This window comes from Myxocyprinus asiaticus, chromosome 47, assembly GCF_019703515.2.
Source record: "Myxocyprinus asiaticus isolate MX2 ecotype Aquarium Trade chromosome 47, UBuf_Myxa_2, whole genome shotgun sequence".
NCBI lineage: Eukaryota > Metazoa > Chordata > Actinopteri > Cypriniformes > Catostomidae > Myxocyprinus > Myxocyprinus asiaticus.
The window spans coordinates 15,327,501-15,347,357 of record NC_059390.1 but is presented as its reverse complement, the minus strand read 5'-3'; the positions used below and the strand labels follow the sequence as shown (position 1 = coordinate 15,347,357).

General features: G+C 38.6%; 2 protein-coding genes across 3 annotated transcripts; both read left to right on the top strand.

The window, feature by feature from the left end:
- Positions 1-1,594: 1,594 nt before the first annotated feature.
- On the top strand, positions 1,595-10,398 carry LOC127437048 (lumican-like). Its single transcript, XM_051691696.1, has 3 exons — positions 1,595-1,891; positions 2,742-3,637; positions 9,089-10,398. Exons 2-3 carry the CDS (start codon positions 2,758-2,760, stop codon positions 9,241-9,243), a joined length of 1,035 nt encoding a protein of 344 aa, XP_051547656.1. The 5' UTR covers positions 1,595-1,891; positions 2,742-2,757; the 3' UTR covers positions 9,244-10,398.
- Positions 10,399-11,013: 615 nt separating this feature from the next.
- Positions 11,014-19,541, top strand: LOC127437047 (keratocan-like). 2 transcript variants are annotated; one of them, XM_051691694.1, is made up of 3 exons: positions 11,014-13,032; positions 16,801-17,675; positions 18,049-19,541. In XM_051691694.1, the coding sequence occupies exons 1-3, from the start codon at positions 13,016-13,018 to the stop codon at positions 18,216-18,218; spliced, it is 1,062 nt and encodes a 353-aa protein (XP_051547654.1). In that variant the 5' UTR covers positions 11,014-13,015; the 3' UTR covers positions 18,219-19,541. The 2 variants fall into 2 exon arrangements, with proteins under 2 accessions (XP_051547654.1, XP_051547655.1); XM_051691695.1 differs by lacking the exon at positions 11,014-13,032 and adding an exon at positions 15,230-15,393.
- The last annotated feature ends 316 nt before the right edge of the window (positions 19,542-19,857 follow it).

Sequence of the window (19,857 nt, the reverse complement as noted above, 5' to 3'; positions counted from 1 at the left end):
CTCTACTGTGGCGGTAACAAACCTCAGAACTCAAGGGGCTGATAGAATTACCTTTAAATGTCTGTGCCATTACACCAGATGTGTTATTTTTTAGGTAAGTTGCTGTAAATAATGTATATTGACTTTAACTTACTTGCTCAGCTATGTTCTCTTCAATCTGTTGCTCTGCCATTACAGTAGTTGACCTTAAAGAGAAAACTCACCTTAGAAGCAGACACCCATATGTCCAATCTAGCACCCCTTGTGGCAATGTTGAAAATCTGAAAAATCACTCAAAATCAAGCTGGCATATCTAGAAGCGTCTGCGTTTACATACTTTAGTATGTTTCAGGCTTAAGTATTCTAACAGCATGTAAATTGTCCTGTACTGTTTGTGGTACAGACCTGAATAGTACCTCAAATCATGCAGCTATTTGAGGAGAGTTGTGATATTACTTTTCTAAACAATGACACATATGATTGTTGCCTGGCAAATTATAAAACAGGTGGAAAAAATCCTGTAGACCTACAACTTGGGGGTTGGCTTATTTGATCTAGGCTAGTAAGTAGCCACCTAACAACCACCCGGAACACCCTAACATTATGAGATGCTTTTCCACAGTCGGGCCAAATGGTTCTGAGCATGGTGAATAACGGTTCCAGTAGCATTTCCAATTTAGCACGGTTCAGTATGGTTCTATTACATCCTGTCCCGGTTTTCTCAACACGGTTAGCATACCGTAAACAGGACAGATAAATGTGCTGGTGGAACACCTGAAGTGATGTGGCGACTCTTGATTGGTCACTTGCCCAGTCAGTGCATTCTAATACTGATTTTACAGCACTACAGTGAAAAAAGAAACCGTAACCATGCCAATGACACTGGATCTGTATGGAATGGTTCATTGTACTGCTCAGCCAGATGGTGGAGAAGAGGTCCTCTCTCAGAACTGACCTCTCACCTGGTTTTCTGTGTGCTGCATTTCTAAGAGCCATCATGAGTTATTAAACCAAACCAATCCCCAGTCAGCACCCTCATACCAAGACTCCTCATGAGTAATGGCCCACCATTGTGTATGAGAGCTGCATGCCCAAAGCTTAGAGCTCCATTACCACAGCCAGACAGAAGCCATCTGGCTTTTATGAGGGTAAAGATGAAAACATGGCATACTGTTTGATGATATACAATCTACCGGCTGTTAAGAATTGGATACACTCTACAGACACAGAGAGAACTGAAGCAAGATAGACAACACAGTTATGTAAGTCTGGTTTGGCCCACTACAGTCTTATTTGGTCAATTTTTCCAATTCTTATTTACAGCTGAATGCCCAGTAGTTTAACAGCAGGCAGCTGCCATTGCCAGCAGCCAAGTTTTTTTGGAAGTTCTTTCTATCATTTAATAAACCCTTATTTTGTTGAGAATAATTATTTTTTATGATAAATATTTGGCATTGACTCGGACAGAACTATGGTTTGCATTTGAGGTGTTTGTAGGTTTGTTTGTTTTGTGGCATAGTTTGGAACAGATTTGATGGGAAAGTGTGTGCGTATGTGTGGCAACTATAAAGGTATATATATTTTGCAAGCCCTCCCTGGTGAGTCTTTGCTCTCTGCTATGTCCTGTAAAGCACTACATGTCCCAAAATGCTTTGCTACACCTGAACCTTGTTAGAATCCACATGTCACGGTGAACTGCTAACAGTTACACTCCAGAACTGCCTGACTGCTGTTTTCTATCAATCTGGGGCGACTAAAGTCTGGCTGAGTGTCTGTCTCTCATTCTCTCTCTCTCTCTCTCTCTCTCTGCTCATCCACCTCTCTCTCTCCCTCCCTTTCTCTTTCTCTCCAGAGTCCTCGGGCCACACACACAAGTCTACCTGAAGTCATACAAAGAGAGAGAAGCATAAAGGTAAGGATTTTTATTATTATCATTATTATTTCGGTTTTTGTAATGATTAGTGAAAGATCATGCTTGTTTTTGTTGTATCTGGTTAAGATGATCAAATATATGGTTTGATGAATTTTGGATAGGAATGAGACAAGAACAAATTTTGATCATACTGTAGATATTCGTCTTGTAGAGTTTGAGATCTACCAGTATAATCAAGTATGTTTCACCCAAAAGCATTCATTTGAGTTATGAATGATAACATTTGATGATTTAAATAGTGGAATGGAATTTTGTTGCATGAATTTTGATGATGTGTGTGAATAGAAACTTAGAATATGCATTATTCTTGCCATGATATGTCACAGTACTTTATTACATAATACTGTACTATTAGTCTGCACATTACACCTGCTAATTTGTATTCCTCTTAAGTCTGAACATTGATCACCCAAAAGTATAGTCTTTGTTGATGGCAAAGTCTAAAACTATTCATTTGCAATTTGCATTCTCGATATCTTCTGCATTGCACACAAAGAGAAAGGAAGGTATAGGTATGCAGTTAGGTTTGTGTAACTTGAGATGAACTTGGATCTGCACATAAGCAATGTGGGTCTAATTTGCTATGGTAGGAAGGACTGTCTGGGCCTATTTGTGCACATGAGGATGAAGTCATCAGTTTCCATTAAAAGAATGTATCTGGGTTTTGTTTATGTCTAAGGGGGACTGTACAAAGTTATGTTATTCTTACACATTTTTTTCATTTATTATTGCCTGTGTCTTACTGTATGTAACCATAGAAACCACTCCCTCTTCTCTTCTCTTCTCTTCTCTTCTCTTCTCTTCTCTTCTCTTCTCTTCTCTTTTCCAGATTTATTTAGACAGCCATGTTTTCCCTGTGCTCTTTCCTGTTGGCTGGACTTGTATGTCAGAGTTTGGGTCAGTACGATTACTATGACGAATACTACGTCCCCTCCGCACCACTAGAGGCAATATTATCACCCACTTGTGCCCAGGAGTGTGAATGTCCCATCAACTTTCCCACTGCCATGTTCTGCAATGAGCGCAACTTGAAGTTCGTCCCCATTGTGCCGAGTGGAATCAAATACCTCTACCTGCAGAACAACTATATTGAGGAGATCAAGGCCGGTGTGTTTGATAATGTCACCGACCTTCGCTGGCTTGTTCTCGATAACAACAACATCACCAGCGACAAGATCCAGGCAGGTACCATTGATAAACTAGGCCACTTGGAGAAGCTCCTCTTCAGCAACAACAAGCTGACCAAACCCCCCGGCCCTCTTTCCAAGTCTTTGGATGAGTTGAAGCTGGTTGGCAACCAGCTGAGCTCATTCCCTTCTAACACTTTGTCTGGCATGGAAAATCTGACCACCCTTCACCTGTCCAAGAACAAACTGACCACAGAGAGCATCACAGGTGCCTTCAAAGGCCTAAAGTCCCTTGTTCTGCTGGACATAAGCGAGAACAAGCTGAAGAAGCTTCCGGCAGGAGTTCCACCTTCGCTCTTGATGCTCTATGCTGACAATAATGATATTGAAAGCATCCCTAATGGCTACTTGGCCAAACTGCCAGCCCTGCAGTATCTGCGTATCTCCCACAATAAGTTGGTGGACTCTGGAATCCCTGCCGGTGTATTCAATGTGTCCTCTCTCCTTGAGATTGACCTGTCTTTCAACAAGCTGAAGACCATTCCAGAGATCAACGAAGCTCTTGAGCACCTGTACCTGCAAGTCAATGAGATTAACAGTAAGTCACTTGCCTTCTTCTGTCAGTCTGCCCTGTTGAAAAGACCTAGACTAGACTAGTATAAACCAGCCTGGACCAGCATGGAAATTCATGCAGGTCTAAGCTTCTCTTTCCAGCTGGGTGTTCAAGGTATAGTTCACCCAAAAATAAAAATTCTGTCATCATATCATTACAAACCTGTAGAAATGTAGAACAATGTCCAAGCTGCTCTGCCACTGGTCACCACTGACTTCCATTGTATGGACAAGACTGAGTGTGTTACATGCACAGTCTTACACCGATTGTGCTCAGTAAGCCGACAGCCTTTAAGGTTGTGTTATCAGCGTAGGGTCATGAACAGTTTAAGCAAAACTGACCATTTCTGGTAGATTTCTACCCATTACTCAGATTTCACGTTGATTTACTGCCGTTATTACTGGCTTATCCAATAGGGCTGCACAATTAATCGTATTTTAATCGTGATTTCTGCCTCTCACGGTTAATTAAGCATAACCGTCTGCAATATTAGTGAACTACCAAACAGAAATTATCATCCGAGTAAAGTTGCAAATTGTTGCTCATTTTTATTAAAGGCTGTGTCTACAAATGATAGACCAAATCACAAACTCTTTTGTAGTCCATCTTCACCTCACCTTACCAATCACACTCTCTTCAAAAGTTCGCCACTGACCAATCACTGTTTCACTTTTGAGCATGCGCTGAAATACGAAACTGCAGATGTTTACAAGTATCGTATGTGCACTGCACTGATCTGTAATATATTTTTGCCTACACATAATTGGAACACTCACTGTAAAAATCATTGTGAAATGTACAGTAACTGGCTGGCAGCAGTTAGCTAGTAAGTTGCTGTAGTATATTACACAGAATGCTTACTGTAAATTTAATCACAGTACCTATAAAATACTATAATTTTTGTTACAGTAATAATCACATTACTGTAATTGTCATCTGAGTAATAGGATGCTGTATTTTTTATCGCAGCAAATATTATACTACTGTAACAGGCATTACTGCATTAATTTTAATACTGTATATTAATAACTGTAAAATAATTACTTGCTGTAAAATGAAGACACTGTTTTTGTCACAAAAATGACATTTATTGTATAACTTCATTCAACCTTCACCATTTTAAATTTGACAATACAAAGGCACTAAATAGATTTTATTTTGTATTTTTCATTTTGTAAACAATTTTTGTTTTGTAAAAACAAATTATTTTGTAAACAACAAAACTACTTTCCTGAATATACAAATCCTTCCTCTTTGTTCCTGTTACCCTGACAATGTAAACTGCATGGCCTGAAATTATTTTGTTAATCTTTCATGCATATTTAGAGAGTTTTAAAATGACTGATTTATTGTTTGAGGCGTTTTAGTTCATTTGACTGTACTTCTGGATACAAATATAAAAAAAGAAAAAGAAAAAACAAAGGAAAGGAAAGGAGTTGCTAATCATAAAGATGTGTGGAAGTCCTCTATTGTTTTACATTTGCTTTCTGAGACTCGTTGACAGTCACATATATCCTAGTAACATTGATTCAATGTGAAAAAACACCCAAAAACATCACTTTGTAGAAAACTCTGTCACAAAAGATATTTGAATAAAGTAATTTTTACAAACAAAACAGTAAAACCCAAGCACTGGAAGCAATTAAAATGTTCAGTTAAAAGTGGAAATTTCTAAAAACACAAATTAAATACGAACCAAAAATGTTGAATTTTAAACAATAAAATGTCTAAGACTGTCTTTATTGTTCCTGAACTGGATACTTCTTCCTGGGCTGGAGTCTTCTTCCCTGCAGTGGAAGGAATTAGTTACTAATGTAGAAATTTATAGGCAAGACAGATGGCTCTTTGACAATTTTTGTTGACTCATTACTTCCCAATAGAAATACCACAAAATGGGGGGCCTGGGTAGCTCAGTGAGTAAATATGCTGACTACCACCCCTGGAGTCACGAGTTCAAATCCAGGGCATGCTGAGTGACTCCAGCCAGGTCTCCTAAGCAGCTAAATTGGCCCGGTTGCTAGGGAGGGTAGAGTCACATGGGGTAACCTCCTCATGGTCGCTATAATGTGGTTCGCTCTCGGTGGGGTGCATTGTGAGTTGTGCGTGGATGCCGCGGAGAATAGCGTGAAGCCTCCACGTGCACTATGTCTCCCCTGTAATGCGCTCAACAAGCCACGTGATAAGATGTGTGGATTGACGGTCTCAGACATGGAGGCAACTGAGATTCGTCCTCTGCCACCTGGATTGAGGTGAGTCACTATGCCACCACAAGGACTTAGAGTGCATTGGGAATTGGGCATTCCAAATTGGGGAGAATTTGTTTAGAATTTGTTGCATTTTGTTTAGCCTCGGCCCACTTCAGTACTTGGTAACCCATGCCTCACTGTAAATAGCAAGAGAAAAACAAATGACAAGCTTCTCCAAATGGAGCTAGCTAGAGCAACAACACACACACACACACATGCGGGCATATACACACGATTCCATTTTAAATTTTATCCAATAATGTTAATGTAACTAATGACGTTATCAACTAAATGTCACCAGATAACAAAATCTATCAAAATTTCATGTGCAAATAGCTTCTTTTGGTAATATTATGCACACTAGCTTACTAGCTAATGAGGGTGCCTCTCTCTACTTCTCTCTCCCAGTGCACACTTAAAGTTAAACACACAGGTAACTTTACATGAAGAAACTGTGCTAAATTAACATAGCATTGCAAAATAATGAGCAAAGTTACCTTGCTGAAGTCAAAGGCTGAAGAAAGTGTGGAAACTTGTCAGTAAGCCCTTGCAACAAAATAGTATAGAGAAAAGCATGTGGCCATCAGCATATCGTTATACTCCCATCATTTGTGTAACTGCTAACATTATGGTGGATATAAAAATGTTGGGTCCTCCTCTGTCTGTGTGATAACAAAAACTAGAAACCGTTTGTGTTGGAAATAATGTGTACCATCAGCAAAGACAGATTACTGTTTTTACTGCTGAAAAAAAAAAAATCCCACTCAAAATTACTGTATTGTGATTCACAGGAAAAATATATTTACTGTAGAATTCACCCGCCAAAGAAATTTGATCATGAAGCTTTGCAGATCTACAGCAACATGCTGTATACAGGTTCTACAGTAAGCATTTGTTCATTATACAGTAATAATGCTGTGAAAAATACAGAATTTTGTTACAATGCACATGAGGATAATGAAACAGTGTTATAGCATTCTATAATGCCCGTTTCACACATGATCCATTTGCAGTACCTATGCAGTACATATTTTTTCAGTGCCCATGTTAACAGGTTAGAGCATTCAAACCACACGTGGATACAGCATGGCAATGCGTTGCAGGAGCGGTGCAGAAGCGGCAGTGCAGCGATCCTTTCTGCACCGAGTCTATTTTGCTGTGCTGCACGTGCTGAATTAAAGTGATAGCACATTGTTCGTGGTCAAAATGAACATGTATTGTCATGAAAATGTAGCAATTTCACCATAAATGCATATAATTAAAGTCTACTGTGTTTCACAGTCATCATATGACATTCAGCCCTGGTTAAAGCAAAGAAAGCCAAAACACACTATTACCAGGAGTTGCAAAAATAACAAATGTGGTCAGAAGTATATCTAAAGATCTTTTTTTTTTCATGTGAAATGCACTACACAGCATGTTATATTGTGTGTGGGGGAGGGGGGAGACACTCGCATCTCAGCAGAAAGCGGCAATCAGGTGACAGGCTGGTGGCGAGAGCTACAACTTACCTCATATTTGGAAAAACAAAACATAATGGATGACACTCGTCTCATTGTGGAGGTGAAAAACATCAAGTTCTCTATGACCCGCAGGATTTCTTGTATAAAGATTTTAAGTGCAAAAGAAAAGGCATGGGAGGCAGTTTCCTCGGCTGTTTGTGTGGATGGTAAGTTTTAATTTAAAATGTTTGTGATACTACCTTTTCACATAAGAGAAGTACCATGTTTAAATGTTTAAAATCAAAATAATGGCAAACTACCTACCCATTGTTGTATTTGTGGTGTACTGAAACTACGGATCAGTTGCACACTGCAAACGCGTCTTATATGAAAGCACTATCAAGCATGCTGCTTCCGCACCGCATATTTACTGCAAACGGATCATGTGTGAAAAGGGCGTAAGCAGTTCTGTGCTTGATGCACATGAAATTAATTCCATCTCGTACTTTGAGCTTTCCAGCTGTTCTCTGAGTTGGGGCTGGTTAGTGCACGTCGCTAACATGCGCTGATAGTGTTGTACCTTAGCGCTCCGGATTTACTTCAGTTGCACATTTGCGTAATTCCATATATGTATGGCCGTTACAGGTGTGTAAACAAATGTAAAGTAACCCCATGGCACCGGGATTGTGTGGATTGGGGAGGAGATAAGAACATTTCACCATTTATGGAAGGAGCACAAAGCTGATGTCACTGTCACCTCTGTAGGTAACACACAGAAACAACACACTGTCTTCTTTCAAAGTAAAAGACTTGATAAAATAATTAGGCTTCCTTCAAAATAAAGGCTTGAGATTGTATGTCAGTTTTGTGTGCTCAATTATTACAGAAATATATTACTGCTATTATATATTACTGTAGGGTATGTGAATATAATAATGTTTATTACAATAAATAATAACAATAACAATAATTTAAAGAATGGATCCTAAAAGATTGCAAACATGTAAGTGTAAACACCCAACAGAGTAACGGTTTCTATAAGCAGTAAAGAATGGGCAAAACATGATTTAATTTTGGTCAAAAGGAACCATTTACTAGTTTGTAGTTTTAACAACTTGTTCAACATAAGAGCTACTGTTTAATTTAATTTTATGTTTTTTGTTCTCTTATAATCGATATATAAGCAGTGGCAACAGTGTATATATATATATATATATATATATATATATATATATATATATATATTTATTTATTTTTTTAAATTGTGCAGCCCTTTAATAAAAATAATCGTGATTAATAATCGTGATGATCATTTTCACCATTTTCGTGTAGCCCTATTATCCAATGTGCGCAAGTGTTGTGTGCATGCCTGTTTATGGTTTAACGTCAAAAGCAGAGAATAACCACATGATTTCAAGTCTCATGTAAATGCTGTTTTCTTGCATTGTCACATTTTTGGAATAAGCTGATTTTTGATAGTTATCAGTGTATTGGTGTGCATGTAAACACTCAATGTCAGTGAAAGTGAATGGTGGCTAGGGACAGAGCAGCTTGGACATTCTGCTTAGTTTCTCCTTTTGTGTTCCATGCAAGAAAGAAATCATATGGGTTTTGAACTGTGAGAGTAAATGAAGACAGCATTTTCACTTTTGGCATCAACTATCCCTTTCAGAAAACAGATCTAGATTGTTTTGAGATTTAATTCCTTGCTAAGTCATATTGAATGTGCCCCTTCTCTCATGCTTCAGAGTTTGACCTGTCAAACATCTGCAAGTTCAGCTCTCCTATCAACTACTCCAGGCTGAGGACCCTGCGCCTGGATGGGAACAACCTCACGCACAGCAGTATGCCAGATGACACTTCCAACTGCCTACGCCAGGCCTCAGAGATCATCTTTGATTAGAGCCACATCTCTGATAAGCTGCCAAAGCATTCTTTAGCACATCAAACAAAATAAGGCTATTGCATTTATAGATGCTGATTGACATCTACACGTCCTTCATGACCCTGGTTATTTGCAGACTGATTACAACATTTACTCTCTAAAATGCTGAATTTGTTTTTTTATTAAAAATAGGCAGCAATATTTTGAAATCTTGATATATCATTGTCTTGTATCAAATCAAATCAAAATCAAATCAAATCAAATCACTTTATTGTCACACAGCCATATACACAAGTGCAATGGTAGGGTTGTATGATACTGTATGAAGAACAGTACCTGAATAATGAGAGGAACATTTGTTTTTCATAACTGTCCATGAGGCATTTAAGCGCACACTTAGATTTTCTGATCTAGAGAGAACCTTTTTTGTGCATAAAAGAGGTGAATTAAATCAAAGCATATAGCTTCCATCTAGAAGAGGTTGTACAAGATTATCTAAATTCATCTGTGCATGTTAAACACCTTAATCACTCAAAATGTTTTACAAAATGCTATTCTTGTACTCATGTTAATGATAAGCCTGCTGGGATGGAAATTAGATTGTTTAGAGTACTATATAAAAATATCTTTCCTCAAACTGTCTAAAAAATAAGAAAATGCTATTTTGAAGGCTGTCTTGAATTCAGCTGAAATCGAAGTTATTATTCATAGTTTCATTCATGCATAAATAAAATATGGCTGGACTGAGTGAATATGCTGATATTTAGCTGAAAATAAATCAAAGAAAATATTTTATTTAACAGTGAGGAATTGCAGTGCCGAAATGTTGTATTAATAGCAATAGTAACTATAACTAGCAGCAGCTTGAATTTCTTAACACTGCCAACATTTATACAGTATACTCTCTGCATGCAGTTCATCTTACTCTGTGTAACAGTAATAGCTTTCAGTTCTATGGCAACAGCATTGGAAATTTTTTATGTATGCAATATATCATTTCACATCATCAGAATGTCATTCAACTTATTAAAGTCACAGGACTACAGTAACTTTGGCAGACTGTTATGTAAAAGTTGTAAGTTCCCTTATTTGTTTTTATTTTGTTTTCATTTAGAAAATACCACACCAGTTTGTTCATCTTTAATTGAATAAACCAAATTTCTTACACGTGTAGGGGGATTCCAGTGGTCCTATCTGGCAGTCAAAAAATAGTCCAGTGCATCTGGATCAAGTTATCAGTTTTGACAATAAGATGACAAGGGGAAATACTTATAATAAAAAAGTATATCTATCTATCTATCTATCTATCTATCTATCTATCTATCTATCTATCTATCTGTCTGTCTGTCCGTCTGTCCACCTGTCCGTCTGTCCATCCGTCTGTCCTAGCAAGTTATTCTGCATTTCATTAGTTTTGTCTTGGTTGTTGATCTAACTTGACTGGCTTTCCATTGCTCAGTACTGCAGCCTGGGATGGAAAGAAACTTCTGGTATGAATCTGTCCTCTTTCCAACTTCACCCCTCTGAGCAGGAAACATGGATGTGTGAAGTTCTGTTAGAGTGCAGGCTGAAGAGAGTTTTGTTCTCTTTAAATCAGAGCAAGCTACTACTTCCTGTAGGAAACATCTTCTCTTGATGTTCCCAGCTGAGGCACAGACTGTGAATATTAACATACTGGTGGTTTGATGAAAAGGCTTTTGTGTTAAAGGGTTTCCATAGTGCATTATATCATTTTAGTGTGACAGTACATTTTTAAGAAATATGAGGTCAGCCTTATACCAATTTGAAGGTAGGGTATACTCATCAGTGCATCCTGAGGTGCTTTAGTAAGGAATTAAGTCAAAGAGTTGTGGGTTATCTGTAAACATTAACTCTATTCCTCACCTCAGAACATACCTTAGATGAATCATAAAATAGCTCAACCATTAGACTTGGTTTTACAAGAGCTCCATCTTTGCTTCCATTTGTCTCTGCATCCATCAGCTAAAATCCAGACCACTCCATCATGACGAGAACAACTTAAAATCTATCTGCATGAGTCTGAGCTTGCACCAGAACCACTGTTATGAGTCTATGTGTGTTTTTATTTCCAACAGTAGATGACTTGCAGGCAGACATCCCGGCATTTCAGAGGAGTGGAAGGTCTGGATCTGTCAGCCATACAGAAATACAATTACTTACTTCCCTTTTCTGTGTAAAGTTATTGCCAATTTTACAACTTTGTTGCCATAACGATGTAATGTCAACAAACCCTGAAACCCTAAAATGACTGTAAAAACAACAATTTAAACAATTTTACAACCCGAATAATGCACAAGTTTTAACAGAAGAATTCATATAAGTTATTTTATAAAATTATGAGTTTCACATTTCTGTGTTTGAACACTCATTTCTGTGTTTGAACAAAAACTGGCACCATTGACTTCCACTGTAAGTGCCCCACTGTAGCCTTGACTGTCTGAAAGAGTCCAAATACATTTTTGGGGTCCACTTTTAAGAATGTGGTGTGTGTTTGGGAATTTTATAATTATCCAGTCTATACGAGGACATTGAGAAGACTTTATGTAGTTGTTCTATTATAATATATTTATAAATATCCCCATGAATTATATAACGTCCCCATGAAGATATTATCATAATATCACAAGTATCTGCTATACACTGAGAAGTTGCATACAATTTGTGTGGACATTTTGAGGATGGCCAAACATCTGGAGATCTCACTATAAGCATTTGTGTTTTGTTAGTGAGTGTAAGGGTGTGAACGTGAAGTGTGCGTGTGTGTGTGTGCTTTTGTGTGTGCGTGTGTGTGTGTGTGTGTGTGTGTGTGTCATTCAGTGGTCCTAAATGCATAAGAGCAAATTATTAATCCCCTTCTTTATTCTGGACACTAGATCCTTTCAACAGGACAGAGATTTACTCCTTTTTCAATGTGCAATGGGAGTGTCCTGTCCAAATCAAGGATCTTCTATATCCATTTTTTTTTCACTTCTGCATCATAAAGTGTCAAAAACAGAATCCAGATGTTTAAACAGATGTCGCCTGGTTACTATGTAAAGGGTTACTTCCCTTTCATTTATTGTAACGTGATATACAGTTCAGGGAGAGAGAATTAAATAAAAAATAGAGAGATTCATGGTACTGCTGGAACATTTATTGTGATTAACCCTCTAACAACATTGTGGCTTCCACCAATTTTTGCATTCCCACCTCTCATTCCACCTTTTATGGGTCTGGACTAGTCTCCACCAGAGTCTCCACCAGTGCAAAATGACAGCCAGATGATGTGCATTGCCCCAGGGCGGCCTAGATTAACGAGGTGTAAAAACATCATTCAGTGTCAAGAAAGTCATCCCTCAAAGCTATTCCATTGCCCTTGCAGCCAAGAAAGAGTTAAATATCTCTAAGCCACCTGTGAAGCTGCTTGGATGGTGTCATAGTTGAACCAGTGCGCCCACCCCTCCCCCCCCCCCCCCCAAGAAAAAAGTGCTGTGCTTGCAATAAGTATTCTGTGCATGCTTTCAGAAGGCAAATCCACTCGCATCTTCAAAACATTTGCACACCCCCTTATCCAACTCGACCAGCTGATGTCAAAGGTTTGGCCTTGGGGAAGTAACTGACAAAATAGAAATCTAAAAAGGCTCTGTCTTCTGATGCATGTCAGGGCCATAAAGAAAGTGAGGGGAGCTGCAGACTGGACAGGGAGAGCAAGCAGACCGAGAGACTGACTACAAGCCAGAAACTAGAACCAGACACTGTACATCCACCTGCGCAAACCAACATTAGCTCTATGACTGTGATACCCAGGTAAGGTTTTCCCATTTTGTAAAACATTCTCACTTTTCTGTGTTTGCTAAGAGTTCGTGATGCCATAAGGATGTGGGGGTGGGTCTATGGGGTTTATTAGATTGCATGGACATATTTCATTTGACAAAATTTTCTTTATTTTATTTTTTTCCTTTTCTCTATCCTCCACTTCTGTATCTCTACTATATGTCTTAATATAAAATAATGGTTATTAGGACCTTTCAATTGTAATATCCATCATGTATTTGATCATGAACTTGAATCTGGTCTATGCAGTGGTAACCAGTGATGAAGTTACATTCAGATGGCATGTGTGGGATTTGTCTTTAGTTTGAGCTACTAGTAAGAGCAGTGTGCACTGTAGTACTGCAATTCAACATTTTGATAGTTAAACACCGATTGAGGCTCTTCTTCGAATCAAATATATACTGTATATAAAAAAATCCTAGAAACATAATCTAGAAGCATAGGGTTGTGAAAGACTGGAATTGGACAGTTGACATTATGGTCTGAACTCCACTATTAAACAGACTTAGACCTAAAGACTGAGCACAGTACAGCCATGTGTAATTAACATAACTGCCTTGAGTCACAAAGCCCCAAACAGGAAATTAATTTGTTTGAGAGCATGTGTTTTCTTTTAGGTGTACCATAGAAGTTTTCTTTCTTTTTTATTTTTTTTCAGTCATCATTTTTATCCAAGAATGTACAGTACAGTACAGTTTTGTAGGTTTTTCCATATTCCATTTCATTGTAATAATCGTGTTCTAAAATTTTCCATCCATAAATTCTACTAAATTTATTAAATATTCTATTACCACATTGGATAAAAGTTCTGTTATTGCAAAACAGTCTCGGAGTTCAAATTCTAGTCCTCATTGGGGTGTTATGAACTTGAGTATTTGACAATTAGCATGATCACTAAGCAGATTAGATTGGGGCCAGTTGTAGCCTACAGCTGAGTCAGCTGCAAAAAAAATTAAAAAAGTTATAACTCTGAAACAGATGGTGTGTTCTACTGTCTGACACCTCGTAACTTCAAAACCTGTCTAATTATCTGTCATTGAAATCGTTGAGCACTAAGTGCATTTAATTCATAAGCTACCCTTTTGGCAGGGATATACTTGCTTCTTTCAGTTCATCCAACCATAGAACAAACTGCTGCTCACAGACACTGAATGACATGAAATGAGCATTACCTGCAGAGTATTTTAATAGGCTTAAACATCCATCATAATTATTCCAGCTCGATATTGATTGCTGACCTTTGAATGACCTATTGTCATGTCCTGTATTTCGCAACCTAATGCTTTTAGCTACACAGTGGTGTAGACCTTGAAGCAGATGTCTTCTGTGTTTAGAGCTCCTAAGGCTTCCTATGAATAATGTGTTTTGAATTCTGTAATTGGATTAGGTTGGTGTTTATACTTTTTGCCCTACAGGCCACTGGTTCTAATGTAGAGCTGCACCTTCCTAGACACGAGATGCTGGATAATAGACTGAATTACAGGCGATTGTAGATTAGGACTGGAGGAGCCAATTACAGTGGATTACAATGACACAGTAAGGTGTTGTTGTCATCAATAGAATTGAGAACAAGCAATGACAAAACAAGATCAGCCCTTGGCAGTCTAACAAAGACACCATATGTGCAAAGTTCATCTTTGCTTCTAAATCTAGACTAGTGTTCCCCTGAGGACTGAACTTTTTGCAGATGCATTGTGGTGGCTTGATAAATTAGGCCACTTGTTATTTTTAAGTAAAATTGGGAGTCCTAATTAGAATGAAGGAAATTAGAATACTAAATGAGCAAAGCCAAACCAGGAGGAGGATGGATGGATGGATGGATGGATGGATGAATGGATGGATAGGCATGACCAAAGCCATGCTCTTGCTCCATATCAGAGCATCAAGATGAAGATTGCATGGTTTGGCATAATTTGCCACAGACTCTGAGAAATCATGCCAAGTCTGAGTCCCCACTGTCAGGCCCAGACGCAACAGGAGACAGGTGTTTGTGTGAGGGAGGATGAGAAAGATGATGAAAGATGCAGCGTGGCATATAGGCCTGTATTAACCTGATTAGAACTGGGCCAATACCCATGTCTTCTTTTGTCCAACACAACGGTTTAAGCACAGTCCATCCCCACAGAATTATGACTCTCAATCTCTGGAGGCTTTGATTGGCTGAGATTGTGTCCAGTGTGTCTGTCTGTGTCAGGATCATGAGATGCCATTGACATTACAAATAGAGGCAGGAGGGGACAAAGTAGCTCAGTGTCTAGGCATCTGATCCCATAGCAACCCATAAAAGAGAAACAATAGTGCACATTTTATTGAGGGAGCTCCAGGAAGACAAAGGTAAGTCTCAAACTAGCAGCATTTGTTTATTGATTGTGTGCACTCTTGGAAAGGACAGTTTGTGTTTTGTCCGTACCAATGGAGATCCTCTGTACTATGTATTCTGGGAGCTATGAGTATTTTTCACAGTTGTTTCAATTTGTGTGGGCTTGTATTTTTGTTATTTATTTGTCAATGTTCTAACACAGAAGTGTGCTCTAATGCCCCTGTTTAAAAGACTAACAGATGTTTTGGGTGCTGGACCCCAGCATGGGTGCTGGTGTGCTGGTGTACTCAGGCTTTCTTAACTAGCTAAACTAGCAAGAGTTCCTTACTAAAAAAGGCCATACAGGTTGACCAGCATTTTTGCTGGTGAAGAGCGTGGCTATGCTGGTTCACCAACTAGACCAGCACCAAACCTGCACTAGCCATCTTAAACCAGCTTGAAAAATTATGGAAAACCATGTTGGTATAAACATGACTTTTCACCAGGGGAGTTGTAATTCAACAAAATCAGTTCTTTGTAGAACATGTGAGCTACAGATATGAGCTGTATTTGGATGTAGTTGGCATCAGTGCTGGCTCTACAAAGATCAGAGTGTTGACATGGAGATCATGATTTAAAAGTATTTTATTGCTATGAGAGATCTCTACAGGTGATGCTGGCTCAACCTGACCTGATTATGACGTATCCAGGGCTTTGCTTTGATCCTCTCTTGTGTGAAAATGATCTCCAGACAGTCACTTGGAGCTCAACACCAAAAACTGTAAACCACTACCAGATGAGAGAGAAAGCTTGCCTTTTTAGCAAAGAAGAATGTGTGGATGTCAGCAAAGAAAGAGTTGTAATAATTGTTAATTTAAGGTATCAGACAGCTGTAATAATCCATGTGTTGTTAGGAGCTCTGCCATGTTTGGTATACCTGGTTATATTAAGAAAGAGTCAGACATGGAGACACCTTGAACCTTTGTGTATGTGCCAAAGTCTAAGATTTTACTGTCTTCTGAATGGAGTACGAGTAGCACCATATCGATCTTACAGCAATTAAAGCTGACCTGGCAGTGTATTCTGAGTTTAAGAGGATTACTGCTCAGAAGACGCAGACACAGGGAATGATATTTTTAACCAAAGGATGTGTCTGATGTTTTTCTCAATGAGCTTACCCATTTAGTGAGAACCTGGGGAAATGAAGTGTGGATGAGTCACTATTCTGAGCATATCAAATGATGAGAGACCACATCATGTTCTGTTTGCCTGCCTGTCTGTCTGTCTGTCTGATTGTGTTTGTAGGTTGGCTTTCAGTTTAAGCCAACATCAAAGTTTGTCAAGACAAACTTTACTTATCTAGTTAACAATTACAATATTTTTTTCTATCAAGATTCTTGACAGCCTATTTTATTACCGTTTCTGTCTCTATGACTTTGCAGGTTTAACCTAACCATGGCATGGCTCATGGTTACATTCACAGCCTTACTTTTGGCCAGTCAAGTTAGTTCTCAGGAAATGCTCTATGAGCACCTGATGGCTCAGCTCCAAGCATGTCCGAAAGAATGCCGCTGCCCTCCTAGCTTCCCTAATGCTGTTTACTGTGACAACAAAGGCCTGAAACGCATGCCTGTCATCCCTCCCTACACCTTGTACCTGTATCTTCAAAACAACCTCATTGATGTCCTCTCAGCTGATGCTCTGCGCAATGCCACACAGCTAAGGTGGCTCAACCTCAGCCGCAACAAAATCACCAGCGAAGGCTTGGAGGTTGATGCTCTTAGGGTCATGCCCAACCTTGTACACCTCTACATGGAAGACAATTTGCTGACTTCAATTCCATCTCCTCTGCCTGCCAGACTTGAGCAGTTACGGCTCTCCCAGAACAGAATTTCCAAAATCCCTGCTGGTGTCTTCTCTGGGATGGACCATCTCACCTTGCTGGATCTGCAAGGCAACAAGCTACAGGATGATGCGGTAACTGAGGTCAGCCTGAAAGGTCTCAGCAACTTGGTCCAGATCAATTTGGCAAAGAATCAGCTAAACAGCATGCCCCTCGGCCTGCCACCCACAACTTCACAGATCTTCTTGGACAGCAACAACATTGAGAAGATCCCTGCTGATTATTTTAAAGGTCTTCCCAAGGTGTCTTCTCTCAGGCTCAATCGCAATAAGCTGGGCACAGGAGGGATCCCAAAAAACGTGTTTAATCTTTCCAGCATCCTGGATCTACAGCTCTCTCACAATCAGCTCACTGAGGTGCCCATCATCTCCTCTGGCCTGGAGCATCTTTATCTGGATCACAACAAGATCAAGAGTAAGTCCACAACCAAAGTTCTGATCACACACATTAATCATTTTCTATAGCTTTCTTTACTTAATGTATTTATTTTTGTCTTTTTTATATTTATTTAATTTAGTATTTATAATTTATTTATTTATTTTAGTAATCAAATGCAAATCCAAAAGTCCAAAGTTCTGATCATGCACATCGATGTTTATTTATTTATTCATTCATTCATTACTGTTGTCTTTGCAAAAAACATAAAATGCTGGATATTTTCACATCTAAAAGTCAGGTCTCAGTTATTTTATCTCAGATAATACTGTTGCCCTTTTTGTTGTTTTATTGTTTTGTGTGTCTTTGATTTTCATCAGGAATACTAATAATCTTTCTGTCATGTTTATAGGTGTGAATGGCTCTGACATATGTCCAACTCCTGCAGGGGACCTTGATGAGTACTTTGATGAGAGTAGTCCTCGTCTCCGCTACCTTCGCCTTGATGGTAACGACATCAAACCCCCTATTCCACAGGATCTGATGATGTGTTTTCGTCTCCTCAGGGCTGTTGTCATATAAAGGACTCATACCTGCTGGAGAATCTTATCTGTTGCATCTACCAGAACTAAAAGACTTGAAAAGGACTTTTTGGGAAGTCTTAGATTGAATATTGAACTCTATAAGTACCCTACTGAAAAGACCAGCTCAGACCAGCATGAATTTCCAAGAGTGGTTAATGCTGGTCTGGTGCTGCTGTAGCTAGTGGACCAGCATAGCCATGCCATTTACCAGCAAAACTAAACTGGTATATTCTGGTGACTACCTTTGCTGGCCTTTTCAGTAGAGTAGAGATTTATAAGACTAGTTCTTATGTGTATTAGATGGTTTTTAATGTGGTTGTATTATAAAACCACTGTGCCTTCTTTTAATTTTATACATATGGAAAACTAGCAAGTCTACCCTGTGGGAAACATTATTTGTTAAATAGTCTATATACTGAAGAGGGATCAAAGATAATTGTCCTCATATGCAACTAATGCTATTTCTCCATCCGGTGTAGAAGATAATTTCAAATAAATCCATCTCAGCAGACATTGCAATACCCCAAAACCAGTTTTACCTTTCCACACCATTCTGGGGTGTGTTTGGACAGCAGAGCTGTGGTCCTTTGTCTTATTGTGGAGCCAAGATTTGCTTTACAGTGAATGTAGTACATAGTGGTGGTGTATTATATTTCAAGCATGGTTAATCTTGGTCACAACAGCAGTAACAGAGTTTGAAAATAGATCAGTTTTAGACATTATACTTTTCAGAGTTGACAGAGTTGCCTCTGCCATACATTTTTCATTGCAATTTACATATTTTCTTAAATATTTAGATTTTTTTTTAAAGCTGTGAAATTACTTGCACAGTTAGAGCATTTATTTACAAAGAAAAATATCCTTTCACAATCAATATTGTCTAGATTGTTGCTAAAGGTGTTAGTTCCTGATGACTCTGTAGCATATAATGATAATTTATTTAGTGTTTTATATGAACTCATCTTCATTCATTGTCATTCATTTTGAGAGAAGCATTCATTTTGGGACATTTTGGGAACATTTTGACTGTTTTACTATACTCATCAGTGACAATGGTACTACCAGTGAACATTCTAGACTAATTTTAAGATTTATTTTTCTCTTAAGTCTCAAATAATGTGAATAGTCTTTTTCAACACACAACCGTGACAACATTTCTTTTTCTTTTTTTTTTTAATTTAAAACTGCAACCATCTTAGTAGAAAAACTGACAAAAGTGTATTTTACTGTGAGAACAGTTATTAAAATACCTTTGTCAAAGGTACAATTCAAGATGTGATTTGTTTTGATTTCCTTGTTTTGATTAAACTGGTATTAATGGTCCAGCATTGTCTTGTGAGGTGTCACAATTCATTTGCCATCATTTCTGAATAACACCACAGCGCTGAAGGGAGCAACTGAGGTGAGGAGAGACTACATCAAAAGTTTCTGATGTGAAGAATCCACCGAACATGAAGCAGGCACTTGTACGGCACGTCCTGGCAGTTAGAAGGCTCCTTCTGCAGTGTGCTGCATCTATGCTCAAAAGGAGGGAGCGTAGGTCTAAATTTCAATGTTTAGCACCGAGTTCTGGCTCAGAACAGAATGTAGGGCTTTTCTCCCTCTCAGTCCAGCGCTAACAGAGGAGCCTCACAGAG

Coding starts and splice junctions, on each gene's coding strand:
- LOC127437048 (XM_051691696.1), top strand. CDS start 2,758: ATGTTTTCCCTGTGCTCTTTCCTGTTGGCTGGACTTGTATGTCAGAGT. Junction 3,638..9,088: donor GCAAGTCAATGAGATTAACA/GTAAGTCACTTG, acceptor CTCATGCTTCAG/AGTTTGACCTGTCAAACATC.
- LOC127437047 (XM_051691694.1), top strand. Junction 17,676..18,048: donor GGATCACAACAAGATCAAGA/GTAAGTCCACAA, acceptor TCATGTTTATAG/GTGTGAATGGCTCTGACATA.